The 23586-nt window shown below is 40.2% G+C and overlaps 2 protein-coding genes across 10 annotated transcripts in view; both read left to right on the forward strand.

Annotated features, from left to right (window-relative positions):
• Positions 1–10615, forward strand: part of Ppm1d (protein phosphatase, Mg2+/Mn2+ dependent 1D) — a 34544-nt gene extending 23929 nt beyond the window's left edge. Inside the window, exons 4-6 of the mRNA XM_010626757.1 lie at positions 6802–6992; positions 7995–8237; positions 9976–10615. Of these exons, the coding sequence (XP_010625059.1) occupies positions 6802–6992; positions 7995–8237; positions 9976–10533 (992 nt within the window). The 3' untranslated portion in view covers positions 10534–10615. The remainder of the gene's footprint in view (positions 1–6801; positions 6993–7994; positions 8238–9975) is intronic.
• Positions 10616–18184: 7569 nt separating this feature from the next.
• Positions 18185–23586, forward strand: part of Bcas3 (BCAS3 microtubule associated cell migration factor) — a 530094-nt gene continuing 524692 nt past the window's right edge. For 8 of the 9 annotated variants that reach the window (XM_010626745.2, XM_010626749.2, XM_010626748.2 and 5 more), the window contains exons 1-2: positions 18185–18275; positions 19587–19674. In XM_010626745.2, coding sequence (XP_010625047.1) covers positions 19592–19674 — 83 coding nt within the window. In that variant the 5' untranslated portion in view covers positions 18185–18275; positions 19587–19591. Of the gene's footprint in view, positions 18276–18322; positions 18343–19586; positions 19675–23586 lie in introns of those variants that run through there. The other variant, XM_010626746.3, reaches the window with a different exon arrangement.

Below are 23586 nucleotides of genomic sequence, written 5' to 3' on the forward strand. Positions count from 1 at the left end.
TTTTTTTTAAAGAAAAATAAGTACACTCTCAAGTAACGATAAAAATTATATGAGCCAGGGTTTAGCTCAGTGGCATTGTGCCTGCTTGGCAAGTACAAGGTCCTGAGTTTGATCCCCAGTTCCAAAACAAACAAAACTGTAGTAAACACATAAACTAGTAGTATGGTCATTTGTTGTTCTACACTGTATATAATAGTATTTGTATGTGCTATGCTTGGGAACGACTGGCAGCTCATTAGGTTTGTTTACACCAGCATGACCACCAATTTGTGAGTAGTGCATTGTGCTATGACAGATGGCTGTGACGCCATTAGGTCAGCTCCATTGTAATCTTGCAGGACTGCTGTTATATAGGTGATCTGTCATTGGCTGAAATGTTACATGATGCCTGACTGATTTCATCATTTCCCTTTACATGGCTCCTCAATAAGTGTTTCAGAGTTCAGGCACTCTGTAAGGTATGATCCCAGCAGTTTGAAGTACAAGTTTCAAGTTGGGCTTCCCTAATCCAAAACTTCAAAATCTGAAATGCTCCAAAATTTGAAACTCTTTGAGCACGAACAGTATGCCAAAAGTAGAAAATTCCACACTTGACCCATAGGGTCACAATCAGAATACAGGTTTACCAATACTCTTTTATGAAATTACCTTTACGCCATCTGTGAAATAAATATTATGTGTAGTCTTGAGTACCAACCTCAAGGTACGTCATTATGTATATGCATGTATTCCAAAATTCAAAATTGAAACACTTGTAGCTAGGGATTTATCTCAGTGGTTCTGGTGCCTGCCTTATGCGCACAAGGACCCGAGTTTGATCCCCAGTACAAAAAAAAAAAAAAAATTGGAACACTGGCACACTTTTGGTTCTAAGCATTTTGAATAAGGGATGATAGTCATCTTGTATTGTTTCCTACTAGGAGTCCTGGCATTGTGACTATGATTAACTTTCAGTAGTCGTATTGCATTGCTGGCTAATTAAGCTCAGGTTCCATCTTATATTTCTTATGAACTGCTACCAGATCGTTATTGTATACTCTGTTGGTTTTGATTGGGGTGGTATGAAAGTGAGATAGAGACCAGGTACTGGCAGCATGAGTTCCTTGCAGAATACCCTTTGTATTGATTAGTGGGTTCGTATGGATATGAAGAAAGATCTTCTTTAGCTTATTTCATGTTTGTTAACTACAAATATAGAAAATATAGAAATAGTCTGCTGTTGTCTATATTATGCAAATATTAAAAGTTCTTAAGTAGTAAGATATTGAAATATTTGTCTATAGCCTGTTCAGTTAGAAGAATGGCAGTAAATTCCCACACAAGAGGGGTTTTATTGTTTTTTTTTTGTTTTTGTTTTTGTTTTTTTTTCACTATGGGGAATTGAACCCATGAATTTTGCCACTGAACTATACACCCCCACCCGTTTTTTTTACTTTTTATTTTGAGACAAGGTCTCACGGGTGCTAAATTGCCCAGGTTGGGCTCAAATTTGTGATTCTCTTGCTTCAGCCTTCCAGAGTTTCAAGATTACAGATACATACTACCACACCTGACTCTGTAACTTTTCATACATTTGAAATTATTCAGATATTTCAAAAAGGTAAAAAGCTGTTTTGATTTTGCTCTGTAGAATGGATTTATTTTTCTACCTTTAATAAATGTAAATACTCAATTAAAAAAAAGATCATAAGGGCTAGGGATTTAGCTCAGTGGTTCTGCCACCTGCCTCACAAGTGCAAGGACCTGAGTTCGATCCCCGGTACCAAAAAAAAAAAGATGATAAGCTGGCACTAATAATAAGAAATTTAATAGGAATATAAGGTACTAGGCTTAAGTACAGAATGTTAGCAGTATTTCCAAGAGAGAACTGCTTTCTTCCTTCCTTCCTTTTTTTCCTTTTATTTGTTCTTTCTTTCCTATCTTTACTGGGAAATTGAGCCCTGGATTCTAGGCTAGCCTGGGCAACATAGCAAGACTGCCTCAAAAGAAAAAAAAAAATGTAGCCAGATGTGCTGGTGCATGCCTGTAATCCCAGCACTCAAGAGGCTGAGGCAGGTGAATTGCTATGGGTTTGAGGCTAGCCTGGGCTACATAGCCAATGAAATATGTATCTAGTGATACAGAATTCATGTACCTGGTTGTGACGTCATCACTATCCAAGCTACATTTGTGTTTTGAAGAGATGATGATTGCAGATTTGAGAATGGACTAGAGGAGTGAAAAGTTGCTGGGATTCTTCATGGGAAGCCACATACAAAATAGAGTGCTGAAATTTTCTTTGTGTTCTGTAGATTGTTAACTGCCAAGGTACCACAGGGGCAAACAGAGTGTGCTGGTATCTGAGGAGAGGCTTCCTCTTTTCTGTGTCACTTCAGCGCCCTCTACAGGAGGAAATGAAAAATGGCCATTGCGCAGACAGCCAACCCTGTCAGCTGTGTGGGAGGCTCCCTCAGGACCCACAGAAATGATGTTTGTGATCCTGTTTTGGTGACCAAACACTACGCTTAACCTAATTTTGACACTAGTTATTTGATCTTAGAGAAAGCCCCATAGACTTCTTGATTTGGTAAAATAAGGGTACTTGGTATGAATTCAATGAGTTTGTTAAAAGTTGATTCTAGGAAGCATTATTTTTATGTTTTTTTTTTGAGACAGGGTCTCATGTGGCCCAGGCTAGGCTTGAATTCATGGGAATCTTCTTGCTTCAGCCTCCCAAATTCTAGGATTATAGGCATGCATCACCATACCTGGCCTCTAGGAACTTTTAATAGCAAATATAAAGCAATGTGAGCCTCAAAGCAAATTATAATAGACACAAGTTAAATTAAACCTAATGAAACCAGGTGTGGTGCTGCGCACCTGTAATCCCAGCATTCAAGAGGCTGAGGCAGGAGGATCACCAGTTCGAGGCCAGCCTGAACTACAAAGTGAGACCTTGTTTCAAAACAAACAACCAATCAATCATTCCCCAGTGCCAGGGCAGGAAAAATCCCTTCTGGAAATGTTCTGAGGTTTTAGTGAGGAAGAAAAGAATTAGAGATTGGCAAGATGTTGGAAACTAGCGATTTAAGAGTTGTCAGTAAGAGTATTTATTACAAGCTTGAACACGTGGTGTGACAAAAATGGGGCACATAAATGCTTATATATGTGTAGCTATCTCCAGAAGGGTGAGAATAATACTGTTCCTTGTGTGGAGAATTGGGAGGAATAGGATGGAAAAGGGAGAGTTTTCACTGAGTACCTTTCCTACCTGTGTAGATGCTACCTATCCAAATATACGATTTTCTTAAGATACTAATGAGCTGGGAGCAGTGGTCCACATCTGTACAGTAAGTCCCCAACTTCCAAACAAGTTCTGTTCAGGGAGAATTTTTCATAAGTCAGATGTGTTCATAAGCCAACAAAGGGAATCTTACACAGTACCCCTGTCAAAGTTCACAACTTGAATGTTCCTAAGTCAGGGACTTGCTGTGATCTCAAAATAGGAGACAGAGACAAGAGGATTGCAAGTTCAATACCATCCTGGGCATTTATCAAAACTATTTATGAGTGAACAAATACATAAAAAGGACTTGAGTATGTAGTTCAGTTGAGGCCCTGGGTTCAGTCCTCAGTACCTCTCTCACAAAGATACTAATGTTGATTTAAGTGCAAGAAATAATGTTCCTCCTTCAGGGTTATCTAATGTGCCTTTGAGTGAAAATTGAAATTTTTTATACCTACATTTTAATTTACACATATTAGGGACTTTGCTTCTATACAAATTGTTTTATTTGGAAAACAGTATTATCAAAAAAAAAAAGGAAAAGTGCTTCTTTTTTTTTTAATTTTATTGAGTTTATTGGTACATTTTAGGGATACAGTACAGTTACATTCATTGTTGGGATCATGTACCTTTACATGGGAAGTCTTGATTCTCATTTTTTCCCCTTACCTCTGCCCTCCCTTCACCCCCTCCTCCCCTCCCCATCTACAAACACTTTATTTTCATCTTTTCATTCTCTCACATTTTTTTCTTTTCCCTTTTAGGAAAAGTGCTTCTTAAAAAGTTTTTGAACATCATTTATGAACTCTATGAACTCTGTATAATTGCTACCTTAATATTCTTAACAGTCTCCATGTTCATTTTTATTTTATTGATTGGGCAGGCAGCTTTGTTTTGCTGGTCTTTGTAAGTCTGTGTGGATTGTAATTGGCTTTTAGTGGTCACATTCGCTGGCTTCTCTGACAATTGAATTTTCTCTTTGAAGAGCCCTAATGACAGTGAATTTGGCTATTTTAGGGTAGAGTGATTGATTTGAATTTTTCTTCTGTTGGACTTTGAGCATGTTTGAATTGGCTGGTATTTCTGATGGAGCCAATGGGGAAGTTTAAGGAAAGAAAAAGACAAAGAGCTTCCTTTCATTCACAAAAGAATTTGAGACCATCCTAGACTGCATAGCAGAGCAAGACATCTCAAAAACTTTAAAAAAAATAATCTTGGTTAATTTTGGCTCTTTGTCCTCATACATTTTAGAATAACTTTGTGAAATTCTACAAAAGTTCTTCTGGGGTTTTGGTTGGAATGACATTGACTTTGACTTTACAGTTACTTGGGGAAGAATTAACACCTTTATAATATTTAAAGTCTTCCTCTGTTAATGGGCTTGTTTTAATTTTAAAGGATAGTATTTTATTGACTATGTTTCATTCACAGATTCACAATTATTTAAATAATCTTTTTAATGTGTTAGAATCTATTTCTATAATCTCTCAATTGAGGGTTTATATCACTTTTGTTGAATTTATTTCTAAGTACCTTAGTCTGGTTCATTGCTTAAAAATTTACATTTTCTATGTTTTATAATTATATAGATAAACAGTTGACTTCTATATATTGGGTTTGTACTTAATAATCTTGCTAAACTTCCCTAATTTTTTTCTAGTTTTCCACGTACAAATGAAATTAGGTGAAATCAGGTGTGGTGGTACACACATAATCCCAGCTACTGGGGCAATTAAATAGGAGTATTGAAAGTTTGAGACCAGCCTGGGCAATTTAGTGAGACCCTGTCTTAAAATTGAGTTTAAATAAGGGTTGCCCCGGGCCAGGGATTTAGCTAAGTGAAACCATGTCTACCTGGCAAACGTGAGGTCTTGAGTTCAATTCCTGATACCGGGAAAAAAATAAATTTAAAAAATTTTAATTTTAAAAAAGGGCTGGAGATATAGCTTAGTGGTTGAGTACTTGCCTAGCATGGAGACAGCCTTGGATCCAATCCCTAGTATCCCCCTTCTAAAGAAAGGAAAGAAAACTGCAAGTAATAATAGCTTCGTTTCTTCCTTTACAGTTCATCTATCTTATTTTTTGTCATCTTACTGTTGGAAATATCTCTGGCCTAATATTGGAAGAGAAATGATGATAAAAGGTGTAGTTTTTTTATTTTCTCTTTCTATCTATCTATCTATCTATCTATCTATCTATTTGTACCAGGGATTGAACTCGGGTCCTTGCGCTTGCAAGGCAGGCCACTGAACCGCTGAGCTAAATCCCAGGCCCCTATTCCTTTTATTTTAAGGGGAATACTTTTAACACTTTAAGTTAAAGGAGGTGTTTGCTGTAGAATTGTATTTGTGTGTGTGTGTGTGTGTGTGTGTGTGTTGCTGGGAACTCAAACATGATAGGCAAGCATTCTCCCACTGATTTATGCCCCCAGCTCCTGCTACAGATTTCCAGTGTACCCTCTTCATTAGGTTAAGGTGGTTTCCTGCTAGATGTGGTGGCGCATGTCTGTAATCCTAGCACTCTGGAGGCTGAGGCAGGAGGATCATGTGAGTTCAAGGCCAGCCTGAACTATAAAATGAGAATTTATCTCAATGCACTCTCCCTAAAGTTTCCTTTTATTCTTTGTTTGCTTAGATATTTTTAATCATGAATTAATTTTTAATATTTTGAAATGCAAAATCTAAGAATAAAAATTCCAATAGTCTCCTTCTAGATAGCTTTCTGAAAGAGTTAAAGACATCATATTATTGGGATACACATGTACCTATGTTATTCCAGCAGTTTATAATAGCTAAATCTTGGAAGTTGTCCACATGTCAATAAATGGATAAAGAAAGTGGTATTTATACACAATGGTAGACTACTGTGTTATAAAGAAGGGTAAACTTAAGTCATTTGTAGGAAAATGGATGTATCTTGAGACCATAATGTTAAATTAAATAAATAAGACAAATAAATATCTCTCTCCCTCCCCCACCTTTCTTTTTTCTTTCTTCTTTGTTTTTGTTTTCTGCGACAAGCTTTCACTATGTAGCCCAGGCTGGCCTCAAACTTCTTTCTTCTTTGTTTTTGTTTTCTGCGACAAGCTTTCACTATGTAGCCCAGGCTGGCCTCAAAATCAGTGATCCTTGTGCCTCAGCTTCCCAAGTGGTAGGATTACATGCGTGCACCACCAGACCTGGCAAATAGCACATATTATCTTAAATGAGAAGCCCAAAATGTAAAGAGCAAAATAAAAGATAGATAATAGGAAATAGATCTTTTGAAAAAGAGAAGGAGAACAAGAAATGGAGGGAGAGGGAAAGGAAGAAGAGAGGGGAAGGGGATAAAAAAAGAACTAAGATGTATGTTGTGCCAGCTCCCTGTGAGGAATGTGATCGTTATGTACTGTGAACGTGCACTGTGCCAAAACAAAAAGATTGAAAAATACTCTCGAATGCTTTTCTGCATCTATGGAAATTAACATGCGATTTTCTTGTTTAGTCTGTTGTAATGCTGTTAGTTTGGAAGTAATGCTTTCTGCTCCTGCTCCCCAGGTGATCTGTGGAGCTATGATTTCTTCAGTGGTGAGTTTGTGGTGTCACCGGAGCCAGACACGAGTGTCCACACTCTTGATCCCCAGAAGCACAAGTATATTATCCTGGGGAGTGATGGGCTTTGGAATATGATCCCACCTCAAGATGCTGTTTCAATGTGCCAGGACCAAGAGGAGAAAAAATACTTGACGGTGAGCAGTGACTCAGTCATCTTTGTTTTTTTAATATTGGGCTTGAAAACCCAAGGGTGCTTTACCACTGGGCTATATTCCCAGCCCCTTTACATTCCTTCCCTCTCCTCCTTTCCTCTTCCCTCTTCTTCCCTTCTCTGTCGTACTAGGGATTGAACTTAGGGGTACTCTTATCACAGAGCTATAACTTCAGCCCTATTTAGTTCCTGTTATTTTGAGATAGGGTCTCACTAAGTTGCTAAGGCTTGCTGCAAACTTTAAATCCTCCTGCCTTAACCTCTCATGTAGCTGAGATTTAAGGCATATGTTATCACTTCTTTTATCAGTACTAATCTGAATGTTTGTGTAGCATCTAATAGAAAAGTGATTGTGGCCATTGGTCTCTCCTATCCTTTTCTTTTTTTTGGTGCCCTCCCACCTCTTCTTTTTTTCTGTACTGAGGATGGAACCCAGGACCTTTGCCTTGAGCTGTGTCACCAGGTCTTTTATTTTGAGACATCTTCCTAAGTCTCTCAGTCTCCCAGGTGGCCTGGATGTTGTTGTGACCCTCCTGCCTCAGCCACCCAAGTAGCTGAGATTGTAGGTGAATGTCACAATGCCCAGCATCAGAAGTTATCATATTAGGAAAATTTGGTCCTTTGCAGTGAATTTCTAAACATTCCTGATAGTCTTATTTGTGAGTTACATTCATTCCTTCATTCTTTCATTCATCTTTCCTCATACTGGAGATTGGACCTAGGGCATCTGCACTGAGCTATACTCCAACCTTCCCCCAGCGTTTTGTTGTTTCGGTTTTGGAGAAGGGCTTCCCAGGCTGGGCTCAAACTTGTTTTTGTGACTCCGGAGTGCTGGGAGTGCTGGGATTACAGGCATTTACTAACATGCCTGGGATTATAAAGTAACAGTGAATACTAAGTTTCTTGGTTAAAAAGATAAAGATGCATGAGTGAAATTTAACCGTAAGCCCTTGTGAATTAATGTCCTCCTGTCTTTAAAATATAGAGTGAACATGGCCAGTCTTGTGCCAAAATGCTTGTGAATCGAGCGCTAGGCCGCTGGAGGCAGCGTATGCTTCGAGCAGATAACACCAGTGCTATAGTAATCTGCATCTCACCAGGAGTGGACAACCAGGGAGACTTCACCAGCGAAGATGAGCTCTATCTGAACCTGACTGACAGCCCTTCCTACGATAGTCAGGAAACCTGTGTAACAAATCCTTCCCCGTGTTCTACACCACCCGTCAAGGTATGTGGGCCTTCCCTTTTTAAGTTATGTTTAACAGTCAGAATTTCTTTGGTTGATTGCTGAAAAATAATTTTTAGATTCTTTTTTCTTAAGACAGGATTTTGGCTTTGAACTAAATTCAAGAAAGTAGTGGATCTTCTTATGTAACTTTGTCAGAGAGCCTTCTTTATGTCAGTACTAATCTGAATGTATGTGTCGCATCTAATAGAAAAGTGATTGTGGCCTTTGAGTAATATTAATGTTTGGAATTTAACAATTCCCCACTGATGCTATAGACATTTATAAAGCATTTAGAAGTTGGTGAAGCACTTTAATTTGTAATATTGCATTTGAACCTCTTAACTCTAATAGTAGTGATACTATGATTCCTTGTTTATGACCATTAGAACCGAGAGATTAAACAGTCTGAACAAGGTCGTACAGAATCAAGATTGGATGGGCTCTATGATATCATAGACTTCAGATCTACTTGTTAATGTGAATGATTTTAAGATAGGCGGAAAAGCAAATTTAAATGGGTACCACATTTTCCATTTTCTGATTTTTTTTAAGAACTCAAAATGTTTTTATTTTCATTTATATTTTTTCCTACCACAAATCAATAATGATGATAACTACATGCTTTTTTGTTTGTTTGCTTGTTTGTTTTTTGAGACAGGTTCTCACTATGTAGCTCAGGCTGGCCTTAACTGGTGATCTTCCTGCTTCAGCCTCCTAAGTGCTGAAATTACAGGCATGAGCTACCATGCCTGGCTGAAGCAGTTCTGGAAGTCCTCTTTTATGTCTTCAGTTGTGCATAGTGTGGCTACTTCAGTGTCCTGAATTGATTCAAAATGTTTACTTTTCTTGGTCATTTGCCTTCAGGGAAGGGTCAGAATTCGCAAGGTGCCAGATATAGGGAGTAAGGTGAATGAAGACATACCATAATGCTTTTTTTACAGTCCTACCTTTCCATTGGATGGCATCAGGCAGCACCGTTCACTGCATTCATTTTTTATCATACCTTATAAAGACACCCATGAAAGAGAATTTTAAGAACTATTTTAGAAAGTGGCAAGTAGCCGAACATAGTGGTGCATGTGTGTAATCGCAGTCCTTGAGAGGCTGAGGCAGGAGAATTGCCACGAGTTGAAGGCCAGCCTGGGCCACATAGTCAGACCCTATCTCCAAAAACCAAAAAAACCAACGAAAAAGAAGGTTGCAAGAGTGATGAGATAAGCATGTTTGAAATGGGGTAGGGAAGAGGGTATTTGTGTCTTTTACTATAATAAGTTTTTTAAAATTTAAACACACCACTTTTTTTTGTTGTTTTGTTTTTTTTGAGACAGGGCCCCACTATGTAGTTGAGACTGACCTGGAACTCACTATGTAGTCCAGCCTGGTCTTGAACTCACTGTGATCCTCCTGCCTCAGCCTCCCAAGTGCTGGGATTACAGGTGTGCGCTACCACACCTGACCACGCACCACACTTTTTTATCTGCTCTTGTATCTTTACTTTTGGTTACCTACCAGTAGAATGGATAGCTTATTTTATCTCATTCATTATACTGAATGCAGGATTCAGTATCTGTTACCTTTATATTATGTTCCGCTCACCCAGGTTACCCCAATAGATCCTTTCAAATAGTTCAGGAAATATATAGTGAACAAATGAGTGAATGCATGTCATGTTTTTGACATCCTTGTGCCTTCTTAGGGAGCTCAGAATAATTTGTTTTACTTCTTTCTTGTTTTTTAGACACTGGAAGAGGATCCGTGGCCCAGGCTGAACTCTAAAGACCACATACCTACCCTCGTTCGCAGTAATGCCTTCCCAGATAATTTTTTAGAGATCCCAACTGAGGTAACTCGAGGGAGTGTCCAGGCTGTAGTCTTATCCTCAAAAGATCCAGAGCCACTTGAAGAAAACTGCACGAAAGCCCTAACTTTAAGGATACATGATTCTTTGAACAATACCCTGTCAGTTGGCCTTGTGCCGACAAATTCAACAAATACTGTGTTGGACCAAAAAAATGTAAAGATGTCCACTCCTGGTCAAATGAAGGCCCAAGAAGTTGAAAGAACCCCCCCAGCAAGCTTTAAAAGGACATTAGAAGAATCCAACTCTGGCCCGCTTATGAAGAAGCATAGACGAAATGGTTTAAGTCGAAGTAGCAGTGCTCAGCCTGCAAGCCTCCCCACAACCTCCCAGCGGAAGAACTCTGTGAAACTTACCATGCGACGCAGACTTAGGGGCCAGAAGAAAATTGGCAATCCTTTACTACATCAGCACAGGAAAACTGTTTGTGTTTGCTGAAATGTATCTGGAAGTGAAGTTTTTCCATTTTAGAATTTGAGGGCTTTTAAAATTTGGTGCCATTGCCGGGCGTGGTGGTGCACGCCTGTAATCCTAGTACTTGGGAGGCTGAGGCAGGAGGATTGCTGTAAGTTTGAGGCCAGCCTGAACTGCATTGCGAGACCCTGTCTCAAAAAAAAAGCAAAACAACAAAAATAAAATAAAAAATAAATAAAATTGGTGCCGAGTTGAACTTTTTTTAAGGGGACAAAATAAAGAATATACAATTTGATCTTTTGGAATTTAACAGTTTTATTCTGGCCTTGTACTTGCTTGTATGATAAATGTGAATTTTGTAGATGTTAGGGTATAAGTTGCTGTAAAATGTGTGTAAATTTGTATCTTTCACACAGTTCAGTCTCATACTCTACAATAATTGTGACAACAGGGCTAAATGTTTAAAAAAATCAAAAGAATATTAGATTTTAGAAATACATTTAAACTTTCTAAAATGCTTATTAACATTTTTTGTATGTCACACATGAAAACAACACATCTTTTTAAAGTAAATTATTAAGCAGACTGGAAAAGTGATGTATTTTCATAGTGACCTGTGTCCAACGTAATGTTTCCTAGAGACTCCTAGGGTCTTTTAAAGATTATATTTTATTTCTAATTTCATAATTCAGAGCTAAAATTTTCATAGAAGTGTTGAACCATGCTAAAGTAGTCGGATGTTAGTCTCTGTGTTCCAATTAAAATACTATGCAGTATCTCTTACTTTAGTAGCTGTTCTCTAAAACATCAGCCAGATACACTCATTGAATCTTTGGCATAGAAGGTGTGTTTGCCCTTCTCAGTCATCCCAGACAAGTGGCATTATTAGGTTGTAAAGTAGTAACCTTCTTCTAGTGTTTGCTTAAAATACGTGAAGTTTTTCTTGCTATTTCAATAACAGATGGTGCTGCTAATTCCCAACATTTCTTAAATTATTTTATATTGTATGGTTTTCATCCATTATATGAGTATGTCTGTTCATCTAATAAATCAGTGGACAATTCTTCATGTTGCTGGACTTTTGGCGGTGGTTTATTTTTTTTGTGTGTGGTATTGGGGATAGAACTCAAGACCTTGTGCTTTTGAGGCAGGCGGTGGAAACACTGAGCTAAATTCCTGGCCTGGTGGTGGTTTATTTTAACAGTATATAGTATATTGTGCTAGGAACATGCTTTAGAGTAATAAAATACATAACATTGTTGCACTCGGAATTTTTAATTTAAATATAGAATACATAATCTAAATATCCAAGAATATGATTAAATCAGTTGTGATTCATAGGTATTTGATAAAATAGTAATTAAAAATGAATGAAATTGTAATCCCAGCACTTTGAGAGGCTGAGGCAGGAAGATTACCATGAGTTTGAAGCCAGCCTGGGCCATGTAGTGTTTAAGGCCAGCCTGAACTTACTACACCGTGAGACCTTGTCTCAAAACAAAAAACTCCAAATAAAATATACTTTGATAGTGTAACATACAAAATACTCTGGCCTTCTCTCTCTCTCTTTTTTTTTTTTTTTCCAGGGGGTGGGTTGGTAATGGGAATTGAACCAAGGGCCTTCATACATCCCCAATCCTTTTTTAAGTTACTATTTTGATTTTGAGACAAGGTCTTCCTAAGTAGTTAAATTGCCCGGGTTGTAGAAAGAAAATTTTTTTCTCATAGAATACAATTTTTTTTCTTACTGAATTTATTGGTACTTTTTAAGTGTACAGTACAGTTACATTCAACATTGGGATCTTGTACCTCTAAATGACATCTTGGTTCCCATTTTTTCCCCCATACCCCTACCCTCCCTTCACCCCCTCCACCCTATAATGAGTAATTTTTTCATTTATTTCAAACATGAAATCTCACTGAGAGACTAAAGAATTCATACATGTACCAGCTCCCCAAGATGCATGTATTTGGGTACTACAAATGTACTAAAAATAACATTTTCAAAAAACCTGAAGAGGTCCGTTAATTTGTCATTGGGTATGGTGGCAAATATCTGTAATCCCAGCTACTTGGGAAGCTGAGCAGGAGTTGCAAGTTTGATCTCATCCAGGACAACAAAGCGGTAACTTTTCTAACAACTACAACAATAAAAAACCAAGCCAATGGACAATTCATACCTGCAGATGGGCAAAAGCTGCATATTCACTCCCAACTTTGTGCTTACTGATTCCATGCCCTGCCTGTGGCCACCCAACTGGGCCCACTCTTCTTCCCCTTGGCACAGGGCAGCAGAGGGCAGCCAGCTGACCTACCCGGTCCCGGGTGAAGCCAGTGTCCTGGAGAGAGTGTTCCCCAAAGGGTTGGCACCTACAGGGAGAAATAACAGGTCAGGCATATAGCGCTAGCCCCGAGAAAAGCCAAAAGCTATTGTAAACTACAAGAATAATGGGATTTTACTCCAAATATGACTCCTCCATAGAAGGGTAGAGTTGGAGCCATTTTGGGAAGAGATGACTTGTTTAAGGCTGAACCACAGAACAATTCAGGGTCTCTGTGTTAACCTACCAGCGTGATTAGATGAGACAGCCACAGAGAAGGTGGGGGCTAGATAATAGGGCCCCAGAGAAGTCCCAGTTCCGGCCCGGAAGGACATGGGACCCTGCTGTGCATGTGAGAACCCTGGACCAGCAAGTGTGGTTTTCAGAAGCGACTTGGATCTGAAAGTGCTAGTGTTAAGTCCAGTCCTCGTGTTAAACACCAGCCCGGCTGCCTGCATCCAGTAAAGGCTTGTGGTTCTTTAATTCTGTATAATAAAATCTATTTACAGCTCTCACTGACACATCTTGAAATTCTTTTTCTGTGGGCAGAGTCAAGAATCCACTCTGGGCTGAGGTGATGTCCCCATCTGCACTTTGTAGGAACTCCTCAGATCCTGTCCAGTGACACTGAACACCTGCAAGTTACTTCCATTAAATATTACACCCAAAATATAGATAATTGCTTTCAAAAAACATATTACACCCAGGTTTGGTGGCATGTGCAGGACAGCAAATTTGAGGCCAGCCTTGGCTACACAGTGAGTTCAAGGCCAGCCTGGACTACATAGCCAGACCTTGTCTCAAAAAAACAAAAAACAAGGTGAGTGTTGTAGCTCATGCAGTAATCCCAACACTCTGGGCAGGGCTGGGGATTTAGCTCAGTGGTTCCAGCGCCTGCCTTGCAAGTGGCAAGGGGCCGAGTTCGATCCCCAGTACCAAAAAAAACAAAACAAAACAAAAAACCAACACTCTGGGCAGCCGAGGCAGGAGAATCACAAGTTTGAGCCTCATCTTGATAATTCAACAACTTAAAGAGACCCTGACTCAAAAAAAATAAAGAGCTGGGGATATAGTTTGGTTGGAAGACCCTGCATTTAATCTCTAGTACCAAAAAACAAACACCCCTCCCCCAAATCCAAACCAACAACCACAGGTTTGTCTTTATTTGAAATGTTGTGGGAGAACTTCAATATGTCTCTGTGAAAAAGGAAATCTAGTGACTACAACCGGTTGGTAAAACCGGGCGTGCTAGTGCACACCTGTAATTGCAACATTCTGGGAGGCTGAGGCCAGAGAATCACAAATTCGATCCCAGTTTGGGCGATTTAGGGATAAAGGTAAATTTCACAAGGGCTGGTGATACAGTTCAGTGTGTGAAGGTCCTGGTTCAATCCTCAATACTCAAAGCCAAAAACAAAACAAAACAAAAGTGGTTGACAGCTTTACTGAGTGTGGCCTATTTTACCTACTTTGCATTATGCCACTCATTGATTTTTTTTTTTTTTCTGGTACCAGCAATCCAACTTGGGTCCTTGCACTTGCAAGGCAGGTGGCGGAACCACTGAACTAAATCCCCAGCCCAGCCACTCAATGAATTTTTCAAAAGAGAGTTCATGTATAAAGTGGCAGTATGAGACCCAAGTCTCAAACAAGCCTCCCTGAAGACAGGGTTTAGGGTCATTTATGAGATCAAAAAAGAAAACCAGGGTGATCTGAGGTCTAGTAAAAGATGATTAGAAGTAACGAGTGGCCTGAACATGTGTAATCAGGCATCGTGGCTCTTTGTAAAATACATTCAAGCCAGACAGGATGGTGAATGCCTGTAATCCTAGCGAGGAGGAGCTCAACCTCAAGCCAGTCTTGGGAATTTAACACCCAGTGACAACCTGTCGCAAAATAATATACAAGAAAAGGGCTGGGGCGTGTAGCTTAGTGTGAAGGCCCTGGAGTTTAGTTGCCAGTATTGAAAAAAAAAATACATGTTCTTAAATCAAATGCACCCGCATGCTACGAGGATGGAGTCTTTGGCCCTGTGATGTCACATAGTCACCCACTGGACACTTGTGTAGGTCCTAGTGAAGAGTCACTCGGTGGTTTCAACTTATGTGAGCTACCTCCAAGTTCCTGAAAAACAACTTAGATAATTGTTACCACTGTGACCATTACAGGCAAGGTGTTACCTGTCGCAAAACTAATTGGAGCATACTGCTTAGCTACCTGACCTCCATAGTGAGTGATTAAAACAAGTCAACCCACTGGCGATGGTGGCACTACCTGTAATCCCAGCTCTCTGTGAGGCCGAGGCAGGAGGATTGCAATTTGAGTCTGCCTGAGTAATTTAGGGAGATCTTGCCTCAGAATTAAATAAAGTATGTCTGGGGATGTAGCAAAGGTATTGAAATTTCTTTTCTTTTCTTTCTTGGTTTTCTGAGATAGGGTCTCACTGTGTAATCCAGGCTGGCTTTAAACTTGCTATGTAGCCCAAGATGGCCTGCAGCTTGCTATGCCTTCGCTTCTTGAGTGCTGAGACTATGAGCATGCACCAGCACACCTGGCTAATAAATGATTTTAAAAAGTCAATAAAAGCCAGATGTGATGTCACATGTTTTAAGTTCCAACACTAGGGAGGTCTTGGCAGGAGGAGTGTAGCAAGTTTAAGGCAAGCCTGGGCTAGTGAGTTCCAGGGCGGCAAAAGCTACATAATAACTCTCAAAAAACAAACAACAACAAAAAAGGTAAATTATTATTTTAAAAATAGCACCACTCAGCTGATCAAGCCCCAAAGAGAAGAATTACCCTTTATTCTTTCCCTCCATCCCACTCTCAACAGCTATCACATTCTTTCAGTATGTCTTAAAATGTATATTCTGAAATTATATACGTATCTATATCCTGAAATCAATATTTTTCATCATTTGTTTTCTTTTTGAGATAGGGTCTTGCTATGTGTTCCAGGTTGTGGCCTTCAACTCACTATGTAGCCCAGGTTGGCCTTGAATTTGTGGCAATCCTCTTGCATCAGCCTCTTGAGAGCTGGGATAATAGACTTTTGTGCGCCACCTCACCTGGCTACTTTTCATCATTTTAATGCTTCAATTCTATGTTCAGTTCTAGATCTCATCACTGGGCTAAGGAAACGTCTCCCATTTGACCCAGTGCTTCCATTTGTCACTTCCTTCACGACAGCGTATGCTCCCTAGACAGGAAAAAATCTTTTAAATGTAAATATCGGAGAAATAGCTGAGTGACAGAGTGCTTGCTTAGTACGTGTGAAGCTCTGGGTTCAACCCCCGGTGGATCCCCCCCACCCAGAAAAGGTAAAGATTATTGTGACACTTGGAGTTGAAATTCTTCCAAGTAGGTTCCCCCCTCTAGAATTAACATAAAATTCTTCATAATTTTATGGAAGACATATTTTACCTCTCCAAACCAGTTTCCTTTACTTAAGCAGTCTTGGTTTGTTTTTCTGTAAGCCTCATTCCCTGAGCTGGTGCACTACTATAATCTCAGTCCCTTGGGAGGCTAAGGCACGAGGGTGGAAAACTGAAGCTCAGTCTGGGCAATTCAGCAGTTGAACAAGAGCCTGGTTCAAAATAAAAATGAACAAAGGTCTCGGGATGTAGCTCAGTGCAAAAGCCCTGGGTTCAGTCTACAGTACCGCAAAAAACAAAAACCAAAATCATATTTGAGACAACAAATTAGTCAGTGATGGACAGCAACACAAGTCGAAGGAATTTAGAATACTGAAAAGATTCCTTTTTCAGTGAGTTTAATGTAGGAAGCACAATTTTTACTCTGGTGGTGCTGGTTATTCAAACCAGGGCTTATGCATGGTAAAGATGCACTCTGCCACCAACTCTGACAGGAAAAATGGAACTTTTTATTGTTTTGTTTTGTTCTTTCTTTTTTTGGTACCTGGGCTCGACCTTGTGCTTGAGAGGCAGGCTCTGGAACCACTGAGCTAAATCCCTGCCCAAAACGGAACCTTTTTCCTTTTTAATATTTTATTTGTTTGTTTGTTTATTTATTTATTTTTGTGTACTGGGGCCATCCCAGTAATTATTTTTCCATTTTTGGCCCCTTTTATTTTATTTTTAAAAAATTTTGAAACAGGATCTTCCTAAATTTCCCAGGCTGGTCTCGAATTTGCAACCCTTCTGCCTCAGCCTCAATAGTAGTTAGGATTAAAGACACACACCACCAAAGTTCCATATCTTTTGTAAGCTAAAATTCAAACGTTAGTCTGATAAATTTTTTTTTGGTCTGATAAATTCTGACTATTCTGTTTATTGGCACTGATGGAGTGCCTAAAGCGAAATGGTGATTTTTTTTGACAAGTTATTTGTAAAGCAAAGGGGTGTTTGGTCACTTGTCCGTGTACTCTCTTAATCTCTGTAATACTTCTACATATAGCTCCACCCCGAGGGCGTATTTTCGGGGAGGTATTTTTTTCTACTAAACGTCCCTCTTCCTGTGTGCTAAGACCTTATGAATACTAAACGTCCCTCTTCCTGTGTGCTAAGACCTTATGAATACTGCTGTATCAGCCAATTCTTTACAAAAGCCATTACTATTAATAAGCTATTTCTTCGTGGAATTATCGATAGCCTTACATTCGCTAATACATATGGGGTACTAACGTGAAAGAAAGACCGCTGATCGTTCAATAAATCAGTACTACAAATGTAACTGAGGAAATGACAATGGTGAGATCTCGATTAAGACAAGGGAGGTGGAAAACTGAGGTAAGGAGTCAGGCGTGGTTCTACAAAGGAGCTCAACTGACCAGACCACCGCCGCGCCTCTTAGGTCACCACCGGCTCTGCGCTGGTCTGACCACAGCGGCTGGCCCGCGAGGCTCCGGAAGGTAAACACGAGGGAGGGCGTGGCAGAAGGCGGGCTCGAGATGCGCGAGTGGCCAGCTCCAAGTGATTGGCAGCTGCCACGTCCACGTGCTTTGAGCTTCGAACCAGCTGTCGCGAGAATTCGATGTAAACAGACCAAGTCTCCCTGTCCTCTGGTCCCAGTCTGAGACACTTGGGTGAGGAGCTCGGGGCGTGTTGCTTTTGTTAAACAAAACAAAACAAACCAGCCACGGAGGTTTTGTCTGCACATAAAATAGACCTATTTGTAATTCGTCTCCATTTGCCTGCGTTCGCAACCGAACCTGACACATCGGCTTCACCCGAATTTACATACTGTTGTGGTTTCCCTCCAGCCCCAGCGGATTGGGTAAATCTAGGAGGCGGGTCGGCCTCTTTTCTACTTGCTGGTTGGTGAAGATGACCTCCAAGGGCGGTGCCCGGACCCGGCCAGTTCGCTTTTGGGATTGGCCAGCGGGGTGGTTCCGCTGAGGCGTGGTAGGAAGTGGTAGCCGTCAATCACGAGGAAGACTCCAAACAGTGAGCCTTGAGCTGGAGAACAGCGTTTACCGGCGGCTGGCCGGTGAGAGGGCTGGCTGGTCTTTGGCTTTGGGGAGCCTTAGAAGAGGCGAGGGACAGGCAGCGAGAGGGTACAGGGCTTGGCTGGCAGTAGTTCGACGGGGTAGAGGTGTCGAGACTGGGAGGGGGGAGGGGAGAAGGGCAAGGGGCCAGAGGGCGGCCGGGGGCAGAGGTGGCTCCGCTTTGGAGACTGAGTGGGCAGCGCTGTGGCAGCGTCTTTTGGGGAAGCGTGGCTTGAGGAGCTGCTGAGGGTCGTCCTCAGGTGACAGAGCCCTTAAAGGACAGGGCTCCGTAGACTGGTTTGGGAGAGAAAGGGGGGAATGGAAATGAGAGGGCTTGGGGGGCCGGAGGTGAAGTGTACCTCTTAAGGAAGGGGTAGCTGGGCTAGGTGAGCAAAAGGTGTTGGGTTGTAGGAAGTGGGGCTCACCAGTTTGAGAGTTTTCATACAGGGTGATAGAGTGCTCCCTACTTAGAAGTGATGCTTTCAGGTTCTTTCAGGGTTAGATCCAGGCTGAAGGCTTTCTTGAGTCCTGTAGAGATCTTTAATATTGCTATTGGTCCTCTTTTAATCTTCACTCGGTAGACTGCTCTTAAAATTTTCTCAGTGTTTCAGAGGCTCATTCAGGGCTCAGCATTTAGGGGTGGGATGAGAAAGGATGTGAGGCTTTGCACATCTTATAAATTTATGTTACATATTTGTCTAGACTGATTAGGTTATAATAGCCAGAGATTAAAAATATAGTTCAATTGTGGCCAGGCAGTTTTATTCGTAGATTCTCAGCAGGTTTAATAAGATATAGTGATATCATGTCACTCTCCCATTGGTCATGAAATGTTCTATCATATGTAATTTCACTATCAGCAGAATTTAAAAATTTGGCTCACAAACGGAGCATGTTTATTTTTCTGATCCCGTTTTACACTTGCCTGTTATGAGCTTGTTCTCTTTCTAGTTTTTGTTAGAACAAGAGCCCAGCAAGTTTTAACTGGTTTTTTGGTTCTGAGGTTTAGATAAAAGACCTTCATGATAATTTGAAAAAAAAATTCTTATTTTGAGAAAGATTCTTGCTTTGTAATTCAGTTTGGCCATGAATTGACTGTGTAGTGGACTTGAATTTGCAGCGGTCCTCCTGCCTCAGCCTCCCGAGTGCTGGAGTTACAGATGTAACTCCATGCCACCATGCCTGGCTGATAATTTGGAATTTTAAAAGTCTACTGCTTTTCTTGCTTTTCTAGTGTAATAGAAATTTCTGGGAATGTTTCCTCAAAGGATTGTCACTGAGTAACCATTTCTGTGTTTTTGTTCTGGAAACAGGTTTTATGAGTGAAGCTATGGCTACAGATTCTCCTAGAAGACCCAGTCGATGTACTGGTGGAGTTGTGGTTCGCCCTCAGGCTGTCACGTAAGCATGTTTCAGATAAGCCCAGTAGCTGATGCAATCATTACTTAGAAAAATAAATAACATTCACATTTGCTTTTTGAATAGTACGTAGTTTATAAAAATCTTATTTTGGCTTTACAGGTTGAATATCCTTGTCAAGGCCAAATAAAAGGAACAGTCGGAGAGATTATGGCTTGTGTTTAGATATCCCCCCTTGCAGGACATGGTGGTGCACACCTGTAATCCCAGCCCTCGGGAGGCTGAGGTGGGAAGATTGCTGCAAGTTGGATGCCAGCCTGGGTTACATAGAGAGACCCTGTTTAAAAAAAATATTTCCCCCAAAACCCTCGTGTGGTCTTAGGTCTTAGGTGGGGCTTTTTCAGAGGTGGCTGAATCTAGAGTGTGTGATTGATTCATAGTGCAATGCTAGGTCTGAGGGCCCTAGGATTAAGGGTGTGAATGCACCCTGTCGTAAGTAGTCTGAATAAGATGAAAGGGGCAGAAAGACTGTTAAAGTCGCTTGTTGCTTTTGCTACCTTGTGGGACCATGGACTGTTTCTCCTCTGAGATGTCCCTCTGTCATGTGCTACTCTGCCTTGGAGCCAGCCAACTGTGGACTGAAACTTCTACAAACTGAGCTAAATAAACCTTCCCTCCTTTTTAACTTTGGCTGTTGGGTATTTTTTCTCAGCGACAAGAGAAAAGTAATGAAGACACATTGATGTGTTCATATATTTAAAAGTAACTGGAGAACACTGTCAAAATCTTGAACAGTGTTTCTTTCAAACTCCAGGGTTTAGAAATTAGTGGATCTGCCTCACGTGGTGGCCCATACATATAATTTTAGCACTCTAAGAGGCTGAAGCAGTGGGATCACAAGTTCCAGCCCAGCCTGGGCAGTTTAGCAACTTAGAGACTGTCTCAAAAAAAAAAAAAAAAAAAAAAAAAGAGTTGAAGATGTAGTAGTTAGTGTTTGCAGAGGCCCTGGGTTCAATCTGTAGTCCCCCCAAAGCAATAAAATTAGTAGTATGATGCATTCATTTAGTTGATCAGGATCAGTATTTAAAAAATGAAATGTGGTAGGGTACTTTCCCAATGTGCTCAAGGCCCTGGGTTTGATGTCCAGCACTACCTGCCCTACCTAGGAAATACAGGTAGTTCATTTAGCACTGTTTTATGATCATGATGCACAAAGTTACACTTGTGTATAAGTATGATCACTAGATTGTGATTTTAATTTTTTTAATTTTTTTGGTTTTTGAGACAGGGTCTCACTGTGTAGTTGAGACTGACCTGGAGCTCACTGTGTAGCCCAGGCTGGTCTCGAACTCACAGTGATCCTCCTCCTAAGTGCTGGGATTACAGGCGTGCGTCACCACACCTGGCTGGTAGATTGTGATTTAAATAGTATACCTCACTCTAGGTTTTGGTCAGAGTTTTTTTTTTTTTAATCTGAAAATTATTTAATGCAATGAGAAAACTAGAGTTATTTTTATTATTGAATTATACTGTAATGTCTACATCTACAATTTAATCAGGAAGAAATGGTTTGCATTTACATCAAGGACACATTTACTCTAGTGGAATAAAACAGACACAGATTTTTCTTTTTTCTTTTTGTACTGAAGATTGAACCCACTGAGCTCCATGCCCAGGCTGGGCTGGAATTTATAATCCTCTTGCCTTAGCCTCCTAAAGTGGTGAGATTAAAGGCATGTGCCACTACGTCTGCTCTATGATTTAGGTATTCTTTGACAAAGGTATTTATATTTTCTAGGAGTTTATAATCCAGCATGGCTTAAAGAAACGTATGCTTGAAGTTAGTGTGATTTTTTGCTTGTTTGTTTGTTTGTTTGTTTGTTTTTTTGAGACAAGTTATCATGATTCAGGCTGTCCTTGAATTCACTATGTAGCTTAGGCTGGCCTCAAATTTTTAGTGATCCTCCTGCCTCAGACTCCTGAGTGCTAGCATTACAGGCATGTACCACTATACCTGGCTAGTGTAATCAGTAAGAAAAAAAAAGATGCCAGCAAAACAGTGAGAATTTAGAGGGAGTATTTCAGTAGTGTGATTAGAAGCCATTTAAGATAACACTTTAGAATGCACATATATATACATATATATATATATATATACATACATATTTTTTTTTTGGTTTGTTTGTTTTGTTTTGTTTTGGTACTGGGAATCAAACTTGGGACCTTATGCTTGCAAGACAGGTGGCAGCACCACTGAGCTGGCCCTAGAGTATATATTTAAAGGCTAAGTAGAATTTGGGCTCATAGAATCAAAAGTTCATTTTAGGCAAAGGGAATAGAGTGAGAAAATACAGGAAAGCTAAGCTATTTTTTATTTTTTTGTTTTTTTTAATTTCAATTTAATTTTATTTTTTGGTGCCAGGGATCGAACTTGGAACCTTTTGCTTTTGAGGCGGGCAGTGGCACCACTGAGCTGCATCCCCAGCCCTAAGCTATTTTTTATAAATGAAATTTAGTTCTGATATAGAGAAGTTGAATGATTTAAAGTAGGTTTTGTTAGACCGTTAAAACTCTTTAGTACCTATTTAAGGAGGTGAAACTTGTTTGAAGCTTCTTGAGACAGAGTCTCACTATGTAGTTCTGGTTGGCCTTGAACTCACCATGGAGCCCAGGCTGGCCTCAGATTCATGGCAGTTCTCCTGCTTAGCCTCCCAAGTTCTGGGGTTACAGGTGTGTTCCACATCCCAGGCTTGTTTTAAGCTTTTTAAAATGCTTCTAATGAACTGGGTATGGTGGTGCAAGCCTGTAATCCCAGCTCTCTGGGATGTTGAAACAGGAATAGAAATTCTCAAGTTCAAGGCCAGCCTGGATAACTTAGTGATTTAGCAAGACCTTATCTCAAAAAATAAAAAAGTTGGAGATGTAGCTTAGTATGAAGGCCCTGGGTTCAGTCCCCTATTCCAAAAACAAACAAGTGCTCTTCGTGAGAACTGCATGTTTTGGATTATTTCCTTTGGGAATTCAAGCATGTTACAAAAGTGTATGTATAATGTGATATTTTACTGTGTTCATTTCTGTGCGTTACATTTTTTTTTTTGTTATGGGCCATGGTAACAAATTAAACATGTTATTACCTGGGAACTAGGTGCTGTTTTTGATCTGCATTTTACAGGTGAGGAAACCAAAGCTTAAGTTGTGCTGGGTAACAGTGAAGAAGGGGAGCCAGATCAAGTGAAGGCAGTTTGTCTACTTATTTAGTTTGAGCCTATTTAGTATTCTGTGCTACCTCACCATATCATGTTCAAGTCCGTGCTACCTCACCATATCATGTTCAAGTTCAAGGTGTATTAGTTTTTTGTAATGCAATACATGCTTTTCCTTTTTTTCTGTTTTTGGCTCTGGGGATTGAGCCCAGGCAGTTGCTGAGTTATATAACCAGCTCTTGTTCATTTTATTTTGAGATAGATTCTTGCTAAGTTTCCTAGGCTGGCCTTAAACTTGGTAGTTTGCGATCCTGCCTCAGCCTCCTGAATAGCTGGGACAATAGGTGTATGCCTCTACAGCTGGCTTAGTTTTTTTTTTTTAATCTTTCATTTGGTGTTCTTTTATCAAATAATGCTTGAGCATTTACTACATGGCTGAGTACTGGCTGACAGGTTTTGGAGATAAAAGGTATATATGAGAGTTGGATTTCTTCCTATATGAAAGGTGATAGTCTAGTGGGAGAAAACAGTAAATAAACAAGTAAATGAATAGTTACAGGATGTCATCTGTGTCTAGTGTCCCATGGTGGAGAATGATGGATGACCATGCATAAGGTTGTCAGGAATGTTCTCTCCGGGAAGCAATAACTAGCTAGCTGGCGGTATGACGTCTTTCTCTTTCTCTCTCTCTCTTTTTTTTTTTTTTTTGTTACCAGGGATTGAACTTCGTACCTTGTTCTTGTGAGGCAGG

Source organism: Fukomys damarensis, unplaced genomic scaffold (genome assembly GCF_012274545.1).
Source record: "Fukomys damarensis isolate Sample0158 unplaced genomic scaffold, DMR_v1.0_HiC HiC_scaffold_13, whole genome shotgun sequence".
In the NCBI taxonomy this organism is placed as follows: domain Eukaryota; kingdom Metazoa; phylum Chordata; class Mammalia; order Rodentia; family Bathyergidae; genus Fukomys; species Fukomys damarensis.